This window comes from Homarus americanus, unplaced genomic scaffold, assembly GCF_018991925.1.
Source record: "Homarus americanus isolate GMGI-L3 unplaced genomic scaffold, GMGI_Hamer_2.0 scaffold22069, whole genome shotgun sequence".
Taxonomy (NCBI): Eukaryota; Metazoa; Arthropoda; class Malacostraca; order Decapoda; family Nephropidae; genus Homarus; species Homarus americanus.
Genome location: NW_024736328.1, coordinates 280,130 through 301,959, shown reverse-complemented (window position 1 = coordinate 301,959; position 21,830 = coordinate 280,130). Strand labels below are relative to the sequence as shown.

Below are 21,830 nucleotides of genomic sequence, written 5' to 3'. Positions count from 1 at the left end.
CCCCCCAGACTCCGATGTAGGTTGGTGACCTGTGCCCGGGTGGGTTAATCATCGTACAATATGAAGGGGGAGGGGGAGAAAATGAGGTTAGGGAAAGAAATAGACATAGTAGAAGGGGATATTTAAAACACTGTTGGTATCGAATACGCTGAGCAAGACAATGAGCGGATTATACTCTTGACTTCTTTTTCACAGCCAGTCAGAGCCATGCTCAGTGGCACTAAGCCCGCTGCAGGAGGCGGGATCGAGTCCCATGTTTTCGAACTACAAATATTTTTGCGCAAAAAAGGAATATTTTGAGTGACAATGAGCTCCTCAAAGAATAAGAGTGTTGGTGAAGGACGTTAGTATGCTGCAAAGAGAAGCCATGATCCGTGTTTATGGTTAATAACTATTGCGAATTCGGAATATAGACAGTTCCTACCTAACGGTCGGGAGCGTCGCACCATGTCACACTCGGCTGTGTATGGTGATACCACCTATAGTGTTTGTGGTACAACTGTTTACAGCATCCACGGAAGAATTGAAAGAGGTAAGACGACTGTCTTGGCCAAGGTGTGTGTCACTGAACGGTGGAGGGAGATAAGCGGCGTACAGATGCTAATTTGAGGAAGATCAGTGCCGAATTGTATTCATCGGGATTCTTTTCACCTTTATATACCTTTCAGCAACCTAAGGGTTTTAAATGAGCTGATGTATATATACCTTTTTGTAGAGCAAGGTCTTAGAGGTTAATAATATAACCCTTTCTATTTGCAAGGGTTTATTTGGTAATCATATACCTTTAAAATGGTTTGCCATTTGTGACACTCAAGAAACCCTTTTCATATCCTTTTTTACAGTTTACTTCATTCTGAGAGCAGTGTTGCATCAAGATACACGTTTGTGTTGATCTTAACCTAACCCAACTTAACCTAACCTAACCTAACCCAACTTAACCTAACCTAACCTAACCCAACCCAACTTAACCTAACCTAACCTAACCCAACTTAACCTAACCCAACTTAACCTAACCTAACCCAACTTAACCTAACCTAACCTAACCTAACCTAACCTAATCTAACCTAACCTAACCCAACCCAACCTAACCTAACCTAACCTAACCTAACCTAACCTAACTCAACTTAACCATTTCACAAACTTGTAGATCTGTCTTTACCTTTAGACGATACCTGTAGATACTGGTTTATATTATATCCTTTAGCATTTATTTTTTTACTTCTGTTTCTGTTTGTCAAATTATTAAAAAATATATTTATATCTTGTATAATATCCTTCAGAAAATATATATCCGCATAACTATTACATATAATAGATTATAACCAGGGAAACTATACTGATTGTTGAATAATATCTCCGGCAGTTGAAGCGACAAAGGAAAAAATTATATCGACACCGCGTTGATAATTCCAAATCCCAATTCAACATGACAAGCAGGTGACCACAGAGGACTGACTGGGTGAGAGGAGATCCTACGGGAGCTGGGAATTAACCTGCCTCTTATTTATCTTAAGAGTTGACATCCCAGCGTCCTTGTGTTCTAAACTAATTATCTTACTTTACCTGATCCGACTGCCAGTAGACAACGCTACCTCCACTGACCTACACCAAGATGACACACTGGGTCTCTTGTGTGCCACCATGATTTTGATTCTCCTATAGCCAAGAGCTTAGCAACATCTTAATCCATTCAACATACTGTACAAGAACGTCACTTTTAGTAGCTTATTGGACCAACGTCAAACGATTTTATTCAGCTGAGAGACACCCGTGTACACTCGCCCCCCACCCAATCTTTACGGAAGGGTCTTATGAATTTCAAAATGAACACTGACTCCTGTTGTCTCGGTAAGGTTGTCAAAGTCCTTCGTCCGTTTTGTCATATTGTCTCACACAAAATCGTAAAAATACTTTTTTTGAGCGAGTTTACACAAGGGGTTAATAAATTATCTTCACTAAAAGTTTATAATGTTTGTAGGTAAAGCATTATTGTTGTAATATACAATTTATTTCATTTATTTGCATAATACAGTGACATGTTATACAAAGCATATAATAGAGTACAATAATTTAACTTTTGTTATAGAAACACCTCACAGAATACAATCCATAAACTTAATCGTATGATAAGCACTTGTTAACATAATTGGAGTCCCTCAACATTGTAAGTTATAGGTGCATAAGGAATTCAACCCTTTGTCGTGCTGCTTATATCCTGCTTATATTGTCTTGTAGTGATATATATCCTACTTATGTTGTCGTGGAGTGATATATATCCTGTTTATGTTGTCGTGGAGTGATATATATCCTACTTATGTTGTCATGGAGTGATATATATCCTGTTTATGTTGTCGTGGAGTGATATATATATCCTACTTATGTTGTCGTGGAATTATATATATATCCTACTTATGTTGTCGTGGGGTGATATATCTTTTGCTTGTGTAGTCTAAGGGCCGTTTTGCTATTGAAGGACGTTGCATTCTGCCTCGAAGAAGTTACAGTCCAGGTAAAGAACTTGTGTGTTGTCGTAGCAGGTAGTAGTTGGAGTGAAGGTTTTGCGGTACGTGTGCTCTGTGCAGTGGAAGATCCAGTACACGTCACAACCACACAGCAGAGGGTTAACTGCAACATGACAAACACACTCCTGATTAAATTTCTTAGATCCATTCATTAAAGGCACCTCATTATACCTGTAATTTATGCCTAAATCTGCATATACTGTACTTGTTTGACCTAACTTTATTATTATTATCAGATATTCAATTTCACCAAAGATATAGAGAGCAGAATCTTTCTTGTGATTAGACCTTGTAATGAGGCACCAGACTCAGCTGATGACAGGTCAGAGAGGGTAATATTTGACTTACCTGATAGATCAAGAGAGCCGTTTGGTATCTGGTCAAAGATGTGTCTCCAGACAGTCTCCGTAATTTCAGTGATTCGGTTTTTGCTCATACTAAGATATGCATTTGGGGCCAGACCTGAAGTGAAAGGAGAATCACATCAACATAAACATAATTTTTTTTCTGTTGAGTTTGTTATCTCAATGAACGTGGCCATACCTGTATACTTAATGCTGCTGTATGATACTTTAACGTCGGCAGCATTATAGATGGAGGTAAGGTGAGTTTAATTTTTACGGGCATTAGCCCACCCGGGCACAGGTTTTATAATTACCCACCCTTGGGGGGGAGGAGGATTTAATCTCTCTCTCTCTTTATATGTATATATATGAATAAATAAATAAATATATATATATATATATATATATATATATATATATATATATATATATATATATATATATATATATATATATATATATATATATATATATATATATATATATATATATATATATAATCAACACTCACCCTGCCAGGATTCGAACCCACGACCACGAGCCCATGACTGTGACCGGGGAACGCTATGTAGAAGTCCTCGTGCTTTATTAGGCTAATGAATATATATATATATATATATATATATATATATATATATATATATATATATATATATAAAACAAAGAAGTATGTCTGTGTGTTTGTTTGTTTGTTTGTGTGTCCGCACGAGAATCTCGGAAACTACTTTACCTATCTGTAGATGGATGGTGTTATATGTAGTGATGATGATGGATGGTGTTATATGTAGTGATGATGATGGATGGCATTACATGTAATGATGATGGATGTTGTTATATGTAATGATGATGGATGTTGTTATATGTAGTGATGATGGATATTGTTATATGTAGTGATGATGGGTGTTGTTATATGTAGTGATGATGGATGGTGTTATATGATGAGTGATGATGGATGATGTTATATGTAGTGATGATGGATGGTGTTATATGTAGTGATGATGGATGGTGTTATATGTAGTGATGATGGATGATGTTATATGTAGTGATGATGGGTGGTGTTATATGATGATGATGGTGTTATATGTAGTGATGATGGATGATGTTATATGTAGTGATGATGGGTGGTGTTATATGTAGTGATGATGGATGGTGTTATATGTAGTGATGATTAGACAATAAAATAATAACAGTTTAATGCTAAAAACAATATACTTTGCTGTACTGTTGTAGTGGAACTTATATACACCGTTAATGAACTATTGATGGAAGAAGAAGTTTTGGGGACTGAACAGTAGTTGCAAACAGGGAGTTGCTCAGAGAGAAAGACTACTCAGTTGAAGTTCTGGTGAATTTTCTTGAAGAAAATGAGCCCCACCTGGTGCCTGATCAAGCAAGTGCTTATGAACAGATCTTGCTGGCGATACAAGCGGAGCAGGGAGGTATGATCTTTCTCGATGCACCTGGCGGGACAGGAAAAGCATTCCTGATCAACCTTCTGTTGGCCAAAGTACGTCATCAGGGGTAAATTGCTCTTGCTGTTGCACCCTCAGGCATTGCTGCAACACTACTAGAAGGAGGACGTACTGCACACTCAACTTTTAAACTGCCTCTTAACCTCGCTCACAATGAGAATCCAGTGTGCAACATCAAAAAAAGATCGGCAAAGGCAAAACTCTTAGAAAATGCAGCCTCATAGTCTTGGATGAATGCACAATGTCTCACAAGTTAGCGTTTGAAGCATAGGACAGGACCTTGCAAAACATACGAGAAAATGACCAGCTCATTGGCGGCAATACAATGGTCATTGCTGGAAACTTTCGCTAGACCCTACCTGTCATTCCTCGAAGCACTCCAGCTGATGAACTGAGAGTACATCTACAAGGAGATCAGGATGCTGGACGGTTTGCAAACCTTCTACTACAGATTGGGAATGGAACTTTCCCTGTTGATTCAGAACAAATAATCATTCCTCAAGGATGTGGAACTGTTGTAAAGTCCTCAACTGAGCTCACTAACATGGTCTACCCAAACATTATCCACCACTACAAGGATCACAGGTGGCTGCGTGAACGCGCAATTCTGGCACCAAAAAATGAAACAGTGGCTGAAATCAACATGACTCTACTCAGACAGCTTCCAGGCAGTGAGACCTCATTCAAATCTGTTGATACAGTAATCGACCAGGACTAAGCAGTCCAGTACCCTGCAGAATTCCTTAATTCTTTGGAGCCCGCTGGAATGCCTCCTCACCACCTCATTCTCAAGATTGGAACTCCTATAATGCTCTTAAGAAATCTTGAACCACCAATCCATTGCAATGGCACAAGACTGGCGGTGAAGAACATGATACCACATGTACTGGAAGCTACAATACTGACAGGAAAAGCTGAAGGAGAGGACGTTTTTATACCAAGGATACCTCTCATCACCACTGACCTGCCATTTGAGTTCAAGCGACTTCAGTTCCCGGTTAAAGTGAGCTTTGCCATGACTATCTACAAAAGCCAGGGACAGTCCCTAAAGATGGTTGGCCTAAACCTGGTGTTTCCTTGCTTCTCTCATGGACAGTTCTATGTTGGATGCTCCAGAGTGGGAACTGGCAAAAATCTGTACATACTTGCTGCTAATGGTAAAACCAAAAATGTGGTCTACCTTAATACACTACAGTGAGACAATGTGGAGCCTCCTGGAGGGTGGCGTCCTACCGTGGCCTAGCGAAAGAGCGCGATTCCGCTAGTAAAATAATAATAATAAAAAGAAGAATAATATTAATAACTATCAATAAAAATACATATAAATTATAATAATAATAATAATAATAATAATAATAATAATAATAATAATAATCATAAAGATCAATGCATAAAAAAAAATCGAAAGTGAGAAATGGTATATGTATGTTGTGTTGTCAAAGTAAGAGAAACAATTGAAGCCCTGCAATAGTGTGTAAATGAGGCAGAAAGTCAGATCAGCAACCTCCCAGTTTGTTAGCTGCCTCCTACCTACTACCTGACAAACAGAATGAATGTGGAGTGAAACATGACATTGTAAAGCCTTGTGCTTATATACATGTGTGGCGGGTAGTGGTGGTGATGGTATAGTTGTGGAAGGTAGAGAAGTACTGGAGTGATATTAGTAGTAACAATAGTAGTAATAGTAGTAGTTAATGGTACTGATGGCGACGATGATAAAGACGGCTACGAAGGCGAGGACGGGGAAAACAGAATTCATGATAGTAATTCTTCTCATTTTCTCGAGAATGAGCGGGCTAAAGACGTGGCTTTTATTTCAAGAAAACATCGATGTAATGGATACCAGTTGAAGTGTAGGAGTGTTACGTGAGAATAGTGGAAGGTGTGTTAGTAGGAAGTGTAAAGGTAGTAATAACTGTTGAAGAGAGTTAACAGGTTGAGACTCACCCTGTATTGAGTCATGACGAATGTTGCTGATGGTGTTCCCGTCTAGGATGACCTGCAAGAGAGTGTTGGAGGGAGGGTTGATGGCAAACTCGTCCAGGTACGATATTTTGTTGTCCGCCAGGTTAATTATAACAGGTTCATTTAGATTAAAAAACAGGTTTGGTCTAATGTTGGTGAGGCCAATCCGTGCCATGTTAATCCTGCTTAAGACCGAAGTCTTGGTGAATACATCGGGCAAGAGTTCCATATCCGTGTTCCCACTTACACTGAGAATTTCCAACGAATCAGAAACTATTCTTGGAAGTGCAGGAAGATGGTTGTTGTCCAGGACAAGGTTAGAGAGTATTGTGTAACCATCGAGCGTCTCGAATGGAAATTTTTGGAGCATATTGTCTGCAAGATTCAGATATTTCAAAGTTTTGTATGACTCGGTGAAGACATTTTCTTCTATGTCGAAGAGTTGTGTTCCTTTGATGATGATTCTTTCAAAGGTTAACCCTTTGAACAAGTTAGGCGGGAGAACGGTTAGATTACTCTTGTTGGGGTTTGCTGAGTGATCAATCATGAACTCCAAAAAGGTCGGGAAGGGAAAGGGAGTAGAAAACGCTCTCACTAACTGGTCGGTATCTTGAACTCCCGAACAGTCGAGCTTCAAATTGAGGTAAGAGTCATCAGTGCATGAACATGGAACAATGTCTGCCGAGTCGGGACAGGGCCATTCACTCTTGAGGGCGGGAGTCACCACGCCCACCACCACACACACCACCACAAACTTCAACAGCATCTCGGTGTGCGGCCGTCAACCAGGTGTGTGGTGGCGGGCAGCAGCTCCTCTTATAACCCAGCTGCTTTATCTTATCACCTGGCAGGCAGGAGGACGGGGACACACCATTAAATAAACATTACATTTAATCTAATTCGAATTACCTTTTATATTTGTTCTTTGTTCTCCGTTACCGAAGACACTAGACAGGTGTACAGTAGCTAAAACAACTATCTGTGCAGGTGGGGGTCGATATGCTCCTAAATTTACGTGTGATTAGTGACAGCCCTCATATACCAAAATTTATCGTCTCTGGTCTCGTATTGTTTCCCACAAAGTATGCACAGACAGTTGTTTTAGCTACTGTACATCTTGACCATCGCCAGCAGGTTGTCCTTCAGTCTTACGTTGTACATTAGTACTTTAAATATGTTTGTACGCAGGTGACTTTGTGGTGAGGGGAATCCAAGAACCATAATCCTATTTGATACTGAAGAGATGATCTATATAACTATTTAAATTGATAGCTTATATTTTCTCAATAATATCCCTATTGCATTAATTATCCGTTCATTAAGTATTATTCCACATCTTACATAATCCAGGTAGGAGGAATATACACATAACGACTACAAGCAATACTAGTCTGTAGCCCAAAGTGTACGTTCGTTTGTCTGTCTGTTTACTATCCACGGCTACAGTTCAGAAGTAAGAGAGCTGAAATTTGGCAAAGAAATATCATATGACATTGAAATCATTTCAGTATGATAAATTTTCCCGCAACGATGGGAAGACAGGCTTACGAAGTGATCCAAGACCATAGTAAAGACAGATCCTAAATAAACAAAAATAACTCAGAAATGGTTAGGTTAGGTTAGATAGAGTAAAGGTTATGTATATATTTCTGGAAAAGTTTTCCTTGTGTCCAACATTGTAGTCTTGATTCTTGCTCTGTGGAAAACACACACACACACACACACACACACACACACACACACACACACACACACACACACACACACACACACACTTACTTTTCTTGTTCTCATAAACTTATACTTTTAAATATCCTCGTAAGATATGATAAGAGAGCATATTAAGTTGTCTCCCTGAAGGTACTACATAATGCTGGTGGCCTAAATAAAATCGAGGTAAACATTTAGACGTTGACAAATCTACCTGTTAAAAGGCCGTCGTGTTTTTATTGCGTTTTTCTTTCTTTTTTACTTTTTGGAAATAATCAACAAATGATCCTAAGTCCTTCATTTCTGGCCCAACTAACTAGAAAGTTGTCAGGTTTGTGCCTTTATTTAATGCATTTGACTTCTTATTTATTTTATTTATTGTGTGTGTGTGTGTGGAGTGGGGGTGAGGGTGTGGGGGTGTATGAGGGTGTGGGATATGTGGGGATGGGGGTGTGTAGTTGTGGGGGTGGAGTAGTGTGGGAGAGTGGGGAGGAGAAATGTCCCTCATATGGTGTCACTCCCAAGGGACTTTTAAAATGGTTGAAGAAAGATAAAAGTGTCCCGTTCTTTGGCTGTTTTTTCGTATCATTATCGTTGTCTCTCGTGGGAAGGAAGGCAGCTGTAACCATCAACGTGAGGCAAGATCTTGAAACACACACACACACACATGCATGCAAGATTATTCTCTCCCCTTCCCACTCCACATATCAAGAAGCGCTCAACACACTGACCCTTTCGACTCACTGACCATCACCACGACCTCATCTGCAAATTTGGTAAGAAGCTTCTGCACCATCCTCTACACCGGCTCCTACTACCACCTGAGATCCCTAGCCCGAGAATTGCTATTCGACACCACAACCGCATCCAGCCCATACGTGCACGTACTGATCGCTATAAGAACAGCCCAGTTCCAACTATTGTAAAAATTATAATTATCAATAACTTGTAATAAACCAGCGTATTCACTCCCAGTAAATCCTACTTCTTGCACTGTCACTATGTTGAAATGCCCTGTAGTTTGAGCTTTTCCCCATCTAGTTATTATATATCTTATTTGTATCACTTATGTTACTTGTATATTATTTGTAAATCGAAACCCAATCCCCAATTATGTAACTGTATATTTTCAGCCTTCTGGCTGCCAAGCTCTTTCAATAAACCGTTAATTATTATTATTTATTATTATTAAACACTCACACATACACTCACTCACTCAACAAATTCTCTAAACTGTGTGTTGTAAGGAAACAGTAATCCCTTTCCTCTGGCTAACGTGACAAACTTGACTATAATAAGAATAAATTTTGTTTATAAACTCTTGTCTCTATACACACGACTATTGTTTGTTTAAGGAGGTGTGGAATGACATTATTGTACTTTATGTTGCTGTAGTTTATTTTTTTTATATAAATGAATACTACTACTACTACTACTACTACTACTACTACTACTACTACTACTACTACTACTACTAATACTACTACTACTACTACTACTACTAATAATAATAATAATAATAATAATAATAATAATAATAATAATAATAAGCGTTGGTACAACAGCCAAAAAGTTAAAGTACATTAAAATATGCACGGTGTATTTACTGCATAGGAATAATTGCCTAATAGCGATAACGTCGGTGATGTTCCTGTTGTTTTTTTTAACTTGGACAATCATATAGCTCATTATAAAATATTTTAAAGAATAGTTTCATATAAGACCTAACCTAACCTAGCCAATCCTACTTTAGGTACAACTTGATTATCTTATGATAGTTAAAGACGTCTTACATGCAACAAAGCAAATTTTTCGAAATAAGAATTAATATCCATTAAATTGTACCGGTGATTATCCATCTTTAGCGTCACACGTAAAGTTCACTCTCCGGATATAAATAGATGACAAATTACTATTTTATGTATTAGGCAAACAAATTTGTTAATTAAATCGTACCTGCCTAGCCTTAAGGTCATTCAACAACAGGAAAAAAAATTCACAGCAGTTTTCTACGAAATTTCCAGCATGTCGTTAGATATGATAACGTGTGTCAAGATAATAACTCTCATTAAAACGGTTTCACCACCCCAGCTAGTCCATCACAGCTGGCAGCGCCACACACCACCAACATGCTGTGCTGGTCGAGGGTTTTGCTGCTGCTGTACGTCCTGCTTCTGGCTGCTGCCACCGAGGACAGTGGAGGAGCAGCAATGAGTCACGCTGAAGGTCTGATGTGGAGAGCGTCAAGCTCTTCTTACTGCTTCTTGTTGTCTTGTCCACAACGGTTGGTAAAATCCCTCCTAAGGGGTAAACTGGGAGGCTACTCAGCAGTACACTACCTTATATGCATCTTGGAATAAAATTCTATAGACGTTGACACACGTGACGACGTTGCCATTACAGTATGTCCCGGATTGACTTGAGGAATTTATGGTGGCTGCACTATTGTCCTCGGAAAACTATACTGCCTGAGGTGTCACCCAACATGGAACACCATTACCTCTAGGATTACACACGACACTCAAGACACTCAACTGGGTATAACTATGTTCTTGGCGGTGGTCAAGGAGCCTTACATGGGTTGACAAATTTGTAGTTGGGTTTATCATTGCCTGTGTCGCAAGAATTATAACAAACTTTGGTATAAGAACATCAACGCAACCTTCCCGATCTTGGGGAGGAAGATGAATAAGTGAACACAATTCCAAACCTTCAGCATTATGAAGTTGGAATGACCCATCGAGGTTGCCTCTGCCTAATGTAGATCGAGTCAAGTTATTGGGGCTCCGTAGTTATAAACTCAAGTGGTAGAATGGTCTGGTCTTGTTAAACACGGTTAGGTTAGGTTAGGTATAATTCCTAGAGAGAACTTTAACGACAAATGATTTAATAAAAAATCTTCATCGACACTTATATTGACAAACAATTCTCAGAACTTATACACCCAAAACAATTACCTGTCACAGCCAACAGAGCAGTCACTTACGTCACCATTATATATGCTGGAAGGAACAGTTTTGCCTTAAAAAATAGAATTACAATAGTTTTACCTGAAATTTATTCTCAGTTTCTTGTTAAAGTAATTATCTCACCTGTAAAGCTAATTATAGATTCTTTAAAGAATTTGGTGGTACCCAGGAAATTACTGTCTTATATTGTATAATTTATAGAAATGTATTACCTTTAGTGGTACATGCATTGAATTATCTAGGAGGGATTTTATGTACAGGGTGTAGTGACATAGATACAGCCGTGTACAACTAGACAACTATTCTCGTAAACAATAATCTCCCAAAAGGAATACTAAGTTTAACAACTGTGGTGTCCAGAGTGGATTAGTTCAGTCTAGGTTTAGTGTGAGGTTATATGAAATTTTAGCAAACCTAACCTAACCTATTGTAACAATGTCAGGAGTTTCTAGCCAAGTTCGAACCAATAGAAATACCTTAGACCTTCCGGGCACCAATGAAAAAGCCGCGAGACGTCACGTCATGAAAGTTATAACATCCCTTGTGGGCTGAGGCAGTTTGAAAAGCGGAGTCTGTGTTTGGGGAGATCTAAGTGTGGATGTGTGTTTGTGCCAGCTCACCACATGGCGGCTAAAATGTGAGTACATATTAGGTTTACCCGTTTCCCGAAATGTATTGAGTCATGGACCCCTTGGATAGCAAGCTTGGAAGACAGGTTTATTGTTTTGAAGTATAATCGTCAAACCCTAATGGAAAGCATTCAATAAATATAGTAACCGTTAATAAGAATCCTAATTCATCCCTCCCTTGTTGAGAAAGAGTGATGTGTTATAAATGTCTTGGTATTATGCAGTAATACAGTGAGTCCTAAGTTCTGAATAACAAGTATTTTATATTCTCCTCTGTTGAGCGTTGTATCGTAGTACACAGCTCGCCACCACCTCAGCCTCCCCTTGGTGTGAGAAGCCTGACCACAACTTCCTCCCCTCCCCTCACACCCTCTCCTCAAATGTAAACAATTACCTCCCACTACCTCCCTCACTCCATCCTCTCCACTCCCTCCACTCCACTCCATCCTAACCTTCCTCATCTCACTAATCTTACGAGTATAATGGACAGAGAAGAAAAGATAATGAGATAATAGAGTAAAGAATAAAAGAAAGAATAAAATAAATATAAACAAATATAAAGAATTAAAAGGAAACAAACAGTTAATTTGTTACACTATACACAACATGAGAGAGAGAGAGAGAGAGAGAGAGAGAGAGAGAGAGAGAGATTCTAGTTATGGGTTTAGGTATTATTGAGTAATTAAATTATTTTGGTAATAGATTATCCGTTCGGTTTCACATCCGGTAGAATGTTGTATTATATGAGGACTCACACCTCGACATCACCTCTCACACCTATTGTCTCCCTCAGAAGGGCCGCCCCTCAACGTGATAGTGGAGGCAGTCTCAGGCACCGCCCTCAACATGTCATGGGACCCACCTGATGAAGAACCTCAGTACTATGAAGTCACTGATGTTAGAGATTCTTTTAACGAATTGGCATATACCACCTACTGTTTAATAGATGAACTACAACCTTGTACAACATATTTTTATACTGTAACGTCTGATTACGGAAGTATACAGTATTCTTCTCCCCCTACGTCTGGCACAACATTAGCTTCAGGTAAGACTTGTGTTGCTCTCATCAAGTCTTATTTTTCTATTATATTTAAGATGAAACTTTAACATTAAGAGACGCTTGCTTGTTGTGGTAGGTCATAATAAGTAAATAATGTTAACTTGAATATTATCAACCTATAGATACAGTAATATTTGTAAGTCAACTGCTCTGACAGCGTTTCTACGGGTGTTACAGGTAGTGTGTGTGTGTGTGTGTGTGTGTGTGTGTGTGTGTGTGTGTGTGTGTGTGTGTGTGTGTGTGTGTGTGTGTGTGTGTGTGTGTGTGTGTGTGTGTGTGTGTGTGTGTGTGTAGTGTCTGTCTGTCTGTCTGTCTGTCTGTCTGTCTGTCTGTCTGTCTGTCTGTGCCTCAACTAAGTCTTTCACATCTTTCCACAGTACCGCCACCACCACTGAACTGTCACTTTGGCCACATTACCACTAACTCGATGTATCTTACCTGGAGTGCGCCAGACACAGCGTGTCATATTAGAAACTACAATATCAGCTGGTCATGGTCCAGTCTGTGGGAGGACGAGCACGACTCAGGTGAAACACTCAGTACCGTAACTCACACTTCTCTGAGTGACCTTCCTCCGTACGCCAACGTCACAGTTAATATTGCAGCAGCCACTGATGCAGGTTTTGGTCCACCTCTAACATGCTGGAGTGTTACACAACACGACAGTAAGTCGACTCTCTTTATTATTGTTCATTTATGTGTAGAATGATACATAATACTCCACCGTCAACCAGAACACAATACTTACATCAGTGGCAACAACTCTCACAAAAACTGCACTATGTGTGTGTGTGTGTGTGTTATATAACCCAAAATACCTCGAATTCATAAGAGTAAATTACTGCACAGTAATATACTTAGCCTTGGTAGCATAGTGCATATGTCACATTGCTAATATTCTGAAAACTACTATTTATGAATGAATGGGTATTGGTTGTGTAACGACGGACGTGACTGGTGGATAGGTTTGCGATAGGTCATATAGGTTGGCCGTTTGGAGACGCTATAGTTACAATCACCATATATACGAGCTAGAGACCACTATCAAGCTTAGTTAGTTGTAATAAATTACTTTTACCATAGTTTGTTGTCATTGTTGTTGACATTGATCAGTGAGACGCGAGGGACATCTCTCTCTCTCTCTCTCTCTCTCTCTCTCTCTCTCTCTCCTACCTATTCCTTCTCGCTAATGTTTTGTCGTCATATTTATTTTCGATATAGTGACGATGAAAAATCTTGCATTTTAATACAAATTTGATGAAACACAAAATTATAGTTTTTCTCATTGTCTCTCACGCTCAACATAATCATTTACAACAATTGTTTCTCTCAGGAGGTGCCCCCCAGGATGTGACGGTGACAGCAGTGTCAGAGAGCGCCCTAAGGGTATCATGGGACCCGCCATCTGAAGATCCCGACTATTACAGTATCGCTGTTGGTACTGCGCCGGGAGTACCAGTATACACCACCTCTTACATCTTGGAAGGACTGGAACCGTGTACAGAATATGAGATTTCAGTAGCGTCTGAGTACGGGAATGACGAGTATATGGCTACCCCTGTGATGGGCAAAACACTGGATTCAGGTAAGTCCTCGGGTGTTGTGGTCATCTAGTCTTGGTGGCTAAACGATAAGAGGGATCACTATTATGAAAATGAGTCGAGATATCTTTTAAGTTTTTCTGTTTCAGTCAACCTAAACCTTGTTGAGGTGAGAATTGAATTGAATTGAATTGAAACAGCTTATTTAACCAGAAAAACACAGATACAGAGTGGATAATAAAAACAATATTAACATGGCTGAGCCAGTTGAAAACCTGAGCTCTCTTTTAGGCACCTGGTATATACTATACATTTATCTCAAGGAAGAATTATGTAACATTTACTAACATCTGGAATAGTACAATAGCATGGTGGTAATAAAAACATCTCATAATGTTACCACGGTTATCACTTCAATATATATATATTTCATTTAAATATTTTTTATATTATAAGCAAATACATAAATTACAGTGGAATTGAAAAACATAAGTGTAATGGGGGAGCAGCACAACATGGGTTGAGCAGTATTAAGGTTGAACAAGAGGACAAAGCTGTCAAGATTATGTCTAGTTGGCAAATATGTTTATTGCAATGGTAATTTCTTATCTATTTACATGATATTTCCGATAAAACAGTTTTGATGGTACAATAAAAGCAGGTACTGTAAATATAGTAGTTATTACAAGAAATATTAATACTTAGACAATAGATATTTTTTTTAGAGATGATTTAAAGGAAGGGAGCGTAGTCTTTGCTCGGATGGGTGGGGGTAAGTTGTTCCACACCTTCACACCGTGATATTTTATGGAGGTCTGGGACTGAGAGGAGCACATGAGGGGTGGTCTTAGTAGCTCGAAGTGTCTTAAGTTGTATCTCTGATTATTCCGGAAGTGGAAATAATTATTGTCAAGCAAGTGATTGATAGATTTGTAAACAAAGAGGGCCCAGCAGTAGGCGTTAATATCTTCGAATTTAAAAATTTTCAATTTAGCAAATTTTTCGTTTGTGCAATCTGTTTTTTTCAAGTAGTTCATTGTCCGTAAAACTCTCTTTTGTGCAGTAACCAGGGATTGCGTTTTTGAAGAGCCAGAGCCATAGTGTGTGACAGTGAATCAGGTGTCGGTAAACAAGATCATGATAGATTTCTTTCATTGCTGCGAGAGTGAGTGACTATCGAGTGTGATACATGATACCGCACTGTTTATTGACTTTACTGTGAATGGTTTGTATGTGGTTTCTCCAGTTAAGTTTCTCGTCAACAATAACTCCGAGGAATTTAGTATTTCGTTAGCGTTTGAGGACTCTATTACCAAGGTACAGAGGGTCCAAGTCTGGGGTAAGTTTTTCCTTCTGTGAAAGATCGTGTAGTTGGTTTTCTCAAGGTTTAAGGTCAGTTTATTACGTATTACCCAGGTCCTGACTTTAGTTAATTCAGTGTTCATAGTTCTCATCAAGGAATGGAGGTCTGAGTTGCTGGCATGGAGTTTACTATCGTCTGCAAATATGTTGTAATTTATGAGTGTGCTGGCGTGGACTATGTCGTTTATGTACAACAAAAACAGTACTGAACAGAGAATGGAACCTTGGGGGACGCCTTACAAGATTGGCGAGGAGTCAGATTGGTGATTATTATATCAGACATATTGTATCCTGTTGGACAGATATGAGGTAAACCAATTGTGGGATAGGCCCTTAACGCCGTAATGTTCACGCTTTGAAAGTAGGATGGTATGGTCGACAGTATCGAAGACTTTAGAGAGGTCCAAGAATATACAGACTGTAAACTGACTGTCATCAAAGGAATTTAAGATGTCATTAGTAAACGATAGCAGAGCACTCTCAGTCGACCTTCTAGCTCTAAATCCAAACTGGGAGTCTGTAAAGATGCTAGCTTTTCAAGTATCTTACTCAAGGCTGGGAGGACTGATATGTGGTAATTCTTGAAGAGACCTTTGTCCCCAGATTTTTTATAGGCAGGGTGAAATTTAGCAATTTTAAGTATATCCGTAAAGACACCACTAGTGAAGGAGGAGTTACAAATGTGCAGGAGAACAGGTAGTAATAAGTGGGCTACTTTCTTAATGATGCTCATTGGTATATTGTCTTCGCCTGCTGCTGCATCTTTGGACATTTTTATGGACAGTAAATCATCTGTTGTGACAGGGGATAAGAACAGCTCATTTTGCTGTCTGTTTTGCAGGTAGGCTCTAAATTCCTCATGGTGATCAGGGATGCTCTCTGCAAGATTTTTGCCAACATTAATAAAATATTAATTGAATTGATTTGCAATGAAGGAGGGTTCCGTTACAACTGAATCATTTATCATAAAAGCTGAATGGGGGGCCGAAGGCTGAGTGTTCCTGTTCTGAATAGAATTTATGTCATTCCAGGTTTTCTTACCGTCGCCTGAAGCTGATTGGAGCTTATTTGTATAATAGTTACGTCTGACATTTTTAACTGCCTGAGTTACTCTATTTCTGATACTTCGGTAAGCATCACCGAAAGTTATGGGTCTTTTTGCAAATTTCCTTTGGAGTTTCTGTTTTTCTTTTATCATTATCTTAATTTCGCTTGTGATATAGGGTCCTCCACTTTAGATTTTGTTGTTCTGAGGCGTGTTAGAAGTTCTTTAAGTAAAGATCATTTGTTAGGATGACTGAACAAGCATGACACTATAACGCATTTCTGAAGTGGCTTGAATATTGAAAATTTCACGCGATTTGCGTGATGGAGACATGGTAAATAGCAAAAATAATACAATTTATTTTTAGTAATTGCTTTATATCTGTACCTCCTCTCTTTTCTACAGTAAACCTATGATTTAGTTCCAGATCCGTGAGTAAAGTTTCTAAGAACAAGTACATACAGTACATTGGTGCTACGAAAGTAAGACCCATTTGCTTTTACAGTTCATAGTCAAAAGTCAAGGTCACTGGCGCTAAAATTATAATATTTCAAATTTTGTTGTTTATATTTCTTCGCCAGATGACAGTCAAAGATCGTTACTGCTGTAAATTAAATATCACTTGCCATGCGATAACTCAACTTTCTGTGCTCAGGTGTGTGTGTGTGTGTGTGTGAATAATAATAATAATAATAATTAACGGTTTATTGAAAGAGCTTGGCAGCCAGCAGGCTGAAAATATACAGTTACATATTTGGGGAATGGGTTACGAATTACAAATAATATACAAGTAACATAGTGACACAAATAAGACATATAATAACTAGATGGGGAAAAGCTCAAACTACAGTTCATTTCAACATAGTGACAGTGTAAGGAGTAGTGTTTACTGGGAGTGAATACACTGATTTATTACAAGTTATTGATAATTTTTACAATGGTAGGGACTGGGCTGTTCTTATAGCGATCAGTTCGTGCACGTATGGGCTGGATGCGGTTGTGGTGTCGAACAGCAATTCTGGACTAGGGATCTCAGGTGGTAGTAGGAGCCGGTGTCGGGGATGGTGTAGAAGCTTCTTACCAAATTTGCAGATGAGGTCGTGGTGATGGTCAGTGAGAGTCGAAAGGGTCAGTGTGTTGAGCGCTTCTTGATATGTGGAGTAGGAAGGGAGAGAATAATCTTGCATGCCCTCTTTTGCACTTTTTAGGTGTTTACGTTGTGTGTGTGTGTGTGTGTGTGTGTGTGTGTGTGTGTGTGTGTGTGTGTGTGTGTGTGTGTGTGTGTGTGTGTGTGTGTGTGTGTGTGTGTGTGTGTGTGTACCTTAACTAAGTCTTTCACATCTTTCCTCAGTACCGCCACCACCACTGAACTGTGACTTTGACCGCATTACCACAAACTCGATGTATCTTACCTGGAGTGCGCCAGACACAGGGTGTTATATTAGAAACTACAATATCAGCTGGTCATGGTCCAGTCTGTGGGAGGACGAGCACGGCTCAGGTGAAACACTCAGTACCGGAACTCACACTTCTGTGTGGGACCTTCCTGCTTACGCCATTGTCACAGTTAATATTGCAGCAGCCACTGATTTAGGTTTTGGTCCACCTCTAACATGCTGGAATGTTACACAACAGGACAGTAAGTTGACTCTCTTTATTCTTGTTGATTTATGTATAGATGATACACTGTACTCCACCGTCAACCATAACACAATACTTACATCAGTGGCAACAACTCTCACAAAAACTGCACTATGTGTGTGTGTGTGTGTGTGTGTGTGTGTGTGTGTGTGTGTGTGTGTGTTAAATAACCTAAAATACCTCGAATTCATAAGAGTAAATTACTGCACAGTAATATGCATAGCTCTGGTAGCATAGAGCATTTGCCACATTGCTAATAACCTGAAAACTACCATACTGCTCGTGTAAAATGTACGAAATATATATTCCTTTGCTTTATATATTTTTGTATATTTATATTTGAGGTGTGTAACGTTCATTAACAAGATCTACTGATCACTATTCATTTCCGTATATAAACATGATTCACCGTGAAGCACTGACTTGAAAGACGCATCCCCAAGACTTGTATTTGGTGCTGAAAACAATCAAGTTCGTCAACTACGTCACAGGTGGACTCTTAATACACGTCTGTTCAACTCTTGTGTCAGGACATGGATGCGGCTCACCAAAGTGTATTGTTCCACACACAAGTCCGCTGTTTGTCCAAGGGCAACGTTCCTGGGTGCTCAGGCAAACATGATCTTTAGTCTTCTTTTATCAACGAGCTTTATGTTCTCTCTCGCCTTCACTCATATCTTTCAAACATTGAGTGGAGTGAATCTGATGGTTCAAGGGAGGGACAAAATCCACCATCAGCCACACCGACCTCATACCTGCTTTAAAGTGGATCTTAAACTGTGGAGGAGAAAAGTGGATACCAGGCACACATCTGCATCTTACAGTCCTGAAATCGAGTTGGGTAGTCATGTTACTCATGAAAAATTCTCATAAGTTACCAAGTAGATGAATTTTTTGATGAGTTACAGGAAGAGTTCTTGGACCTCATCAACGCCACATTTTGACCGAAGACCCAAGAGTCGTGCATTGTACAGTCGGTCATCTCGCACTAGGAATTCTCACTCTTCTCCTTTCCATATGTTTTTGGTCTTGTTTCTCTGCGCTTTTGGTGATCAAGACACAATACCGCTCAGAGTTGGACGCTGAACCTGATCTTCAATGAACCCTATCTCTCATTCAGCCGAACATTCTAACTGTAGCAGCACAGAAGCCGTGTCACGTCTCCTCAGGGAGTGTTCTTGCTTCCTTCAGACCGTTCGTGATACCCTAATTATTATTAATTTTGTATGTTGCCACCAACAATGTGTTTAATCTGTTGTCGTTCGTCTTCACTGTTTACATTTTTATGATAACTTTGTAAATTATGTTTACATTAAAGAGCGGTTAGTTTTATTAGCTGTGCCTCCACCTCTTAAACAAGTGGCAGTGGTCCACAGATCAAGAACCCCCTTATTAGATGTTCCAGGATTTTAAACTACTTCATTATTTCCCTCATAGAGTGCATCTTATATCCTGCTTGACGCCACTTGTTAACATGGTTAACACACCACAACTGTATGCTCATACACCTGGTGCAGATGGCTCACACCTCTGGGACTATTGCTTCACGTTTTTGGTGATGGTGCTTCTTACTAGCATTCCCGATGGTTCACACAAGTAGTGCTGGTGGTCCAGAAAATTAAACACTAGTTTTTACTATCTTGGTGAAATGTGCAGTCTCATTATACTTTCCATAACTTTTTGGACAACAGAAAATCTATAATTACAACTACATAAGTGCACTACATACTTAGTGATGTCAAATACAATATATAAACAGTATCTTATATATAGTACAATTAGGGTAAGCTCTCAGTCATAACTACGTATATGAGTTTTGTTAACTGCTCTTGGTAATATATATTTCTATCCCAGAGCCGGGGCCTCCTGTCATCAATATCATTGAAATAAATGGAAATGTGGGCATTGTCTTCTGGACACCCCCAGAAGAAGTTAATGGAGTGATAATATATTATGAGATCCTCTTTGAGGGTGAGAGAGGCGAGAGTATCAGCAAAAGTGTAGATGGAACACACTTGAGTGGTACAGTGAGTGACTTACAAAATGGAAATTACGACGTCACTGTCAGAGCTGAAACTGCGGCAGGTTGGGGGGAAGAGTCTGTCGCCTGGAGTATTGTTGTCTGAGGTAAGTGTCATTAATGACCAGCAAAGTAAGGTGCTGTGATCTAACATTAAAATAACAAATCCTATAATTACAAGGAAGAGCAGAAAAACGTTCACTGAATACTATAAATTGTGGAAAATTTTCAGGCATATACAGGTAAATTAGAGTCATTACATAAAGTTCTGATATTAATTCGATTTTTTGCTTAATACATCGATGTTACTTATACAGGTATCCTCTCCGATCATCGATAGTTAACACAATAGACACAAAAACTTCCAATCATTTGTGGTAATTTTCTTACCTGAAGCACCAACCTTGATCCAGCTAACTTTCACTGACAGTCATTTAAAGCTGACCACCAACTAGTTTGTATAGGTAACTATCCTCTCCTCCCGGTTAACTCTCCTTATCTTGGTCTCCGGTCTCTCTGCTGACATACAAAAGCTAATAATACCTTCAACATGATCTTATATTTCTTTTCACTTTACTTTGACTTCCTATACATTTTTTTTCGCCCAATGCAATTAAATGTTTCCACTGTGCCACTCACCTAACTAATGCTCCACTGTGTCCCTCACCCAACTAATGGTCCACTGTGCCACTGACCTAACTAATGCTCCACTGTGCCCCTCACCTAACTAATGCTCCACTGTGTCCCTCACCTAACTAATGCTCCACTGTACCCCTCACCTAACTAATGCTCCACTGTGTCCCTCACCCAACTAATGCTCCACTGTGTCCCTCACCTAACTAATGCTCCACTGTGCCCCTCACCTAACTAATGCTCCACTGTGTCCCTCACCTAACTAATGCTCCACTGTACCCCTCACCTAACTAATGCTCCACTGTGTCCCTCACCCAACTAATGCTCCACTGTGTCCCTCACCTAACTAATGCTCCACTGTGCCACTCACCCAACTAATGCTCCACAGATCAACTATTTGCATTACAGACATATAATTTCATATGAATAGTAATTACTTATGGAATGATATTATTAATGCAGTCTTTGTTAATTATAAAAATATATCGGGTGATAATTTTCTTGGTAGATGTTGAGGACGGCAGCCTCGTCACCATGAGCCCCGACAGTAGGGTGCCCGAGGGAGTTAAGTGTAATGTTATGAAGACGCTGTAAAAACTCATGCAGTGAGAAGTCATATGTTTTAACTAATTTGAATTGAAAAATAATAAAGGATTCATCTCAAACCAAGATATTTATACAATAAATCCCACATTTAGGTATAAAACACAACAATCTCAAGAGTGTTTGTGACTGTGGTGACTTCATTCCAGAGGACTCGCGGTTACCTTGTATTCCTGACTGCCATTGTCTTCCTGCACCAGTTGGGTTGTTTTGATCTTGTACTTTATTTGTTTACACTTGGTGTGTGTTGTGGTTGGGTACTTTGTCATAAACCTCGCAGACACAGTAGCACATGGGAGTCCTCAGACCGC

General features: G+C 39.4%; 2 protein-coding genes across 3 annotated transcripts; one reads left to right on the top strand and one right to left on the bottom strand.

Annotated features, from left to right (window-relative positions):
* Positions 1 to 1,989: 1,989 nt before the first annotated feature.
* LOC121872145 (oplophorus-luciferin 2-monooxygenase non-catalytic subunit-like) lies at positions 1,990 to 7,117 on the bottom strand. The gene is made up of 3 exons (XM_042374821.1): positions 6,286 to 7,117; positions 2,871 to 2,984; positions 1,990 to 2,625 (listed from the first exon to the last, which is right to left on the bottom strand). The coding sequence occupies exons 1-3, from the start codon at positions 7,067 to 7,069 to the stop codon at positions 2,465 to 2,467; spliced, it is 1,059 nt and encodes a 352-aa protein (XP_042230755.1). The 5' UTR covers positions 7,070 to 7,117; the 3' UTR covers positions 1,990 to 2,464.
* A 2,969-nt stretch (positions 7,118 to 10,086) lies between these two features.
* Positions 10,087 to 21,581, top strand: LOC121872144 (phosphatidylinositol phosphatase PTPRQ-like). Of its 2 annotated transcripts, XM_042374818.1 has the most exons (7): positions 10,089 to 10,239; positions 12,405 to 12,659; positions 13,052 to 13,339; positions 14,008 to 14,259; positions 17,974 to 18,261; positions 20,118 to 20,390; positions 21,425 to 21,581. In XM_042374818.1, the coding sequence occupies exons 1-6, from the start codon at positions 10,143 to 10,145 to the stop codon at positions 20,387 to 20,389; spliced, it is 1,452 nt and encodes a 483-aa protein (XP_042230752.1). In that variant the 5' UTR covers positions 10,089 to 10,142; the 3' UTR covers position 20,390; positions 21,425 to 21,581. The 2 variants fall into 2 exon arrangements, with proteins under 2 accessions (XP_042230753.1, XP_042230752.1); XM_042374819.1 differs by lacking the exon at positions 17,974 to 18,261 and having other exon boundaries at positions 10,087 to 10,239.
* The last annotated feature ends 249 nt before the right edge of the window (positions 21,582 to 21,830 follow it).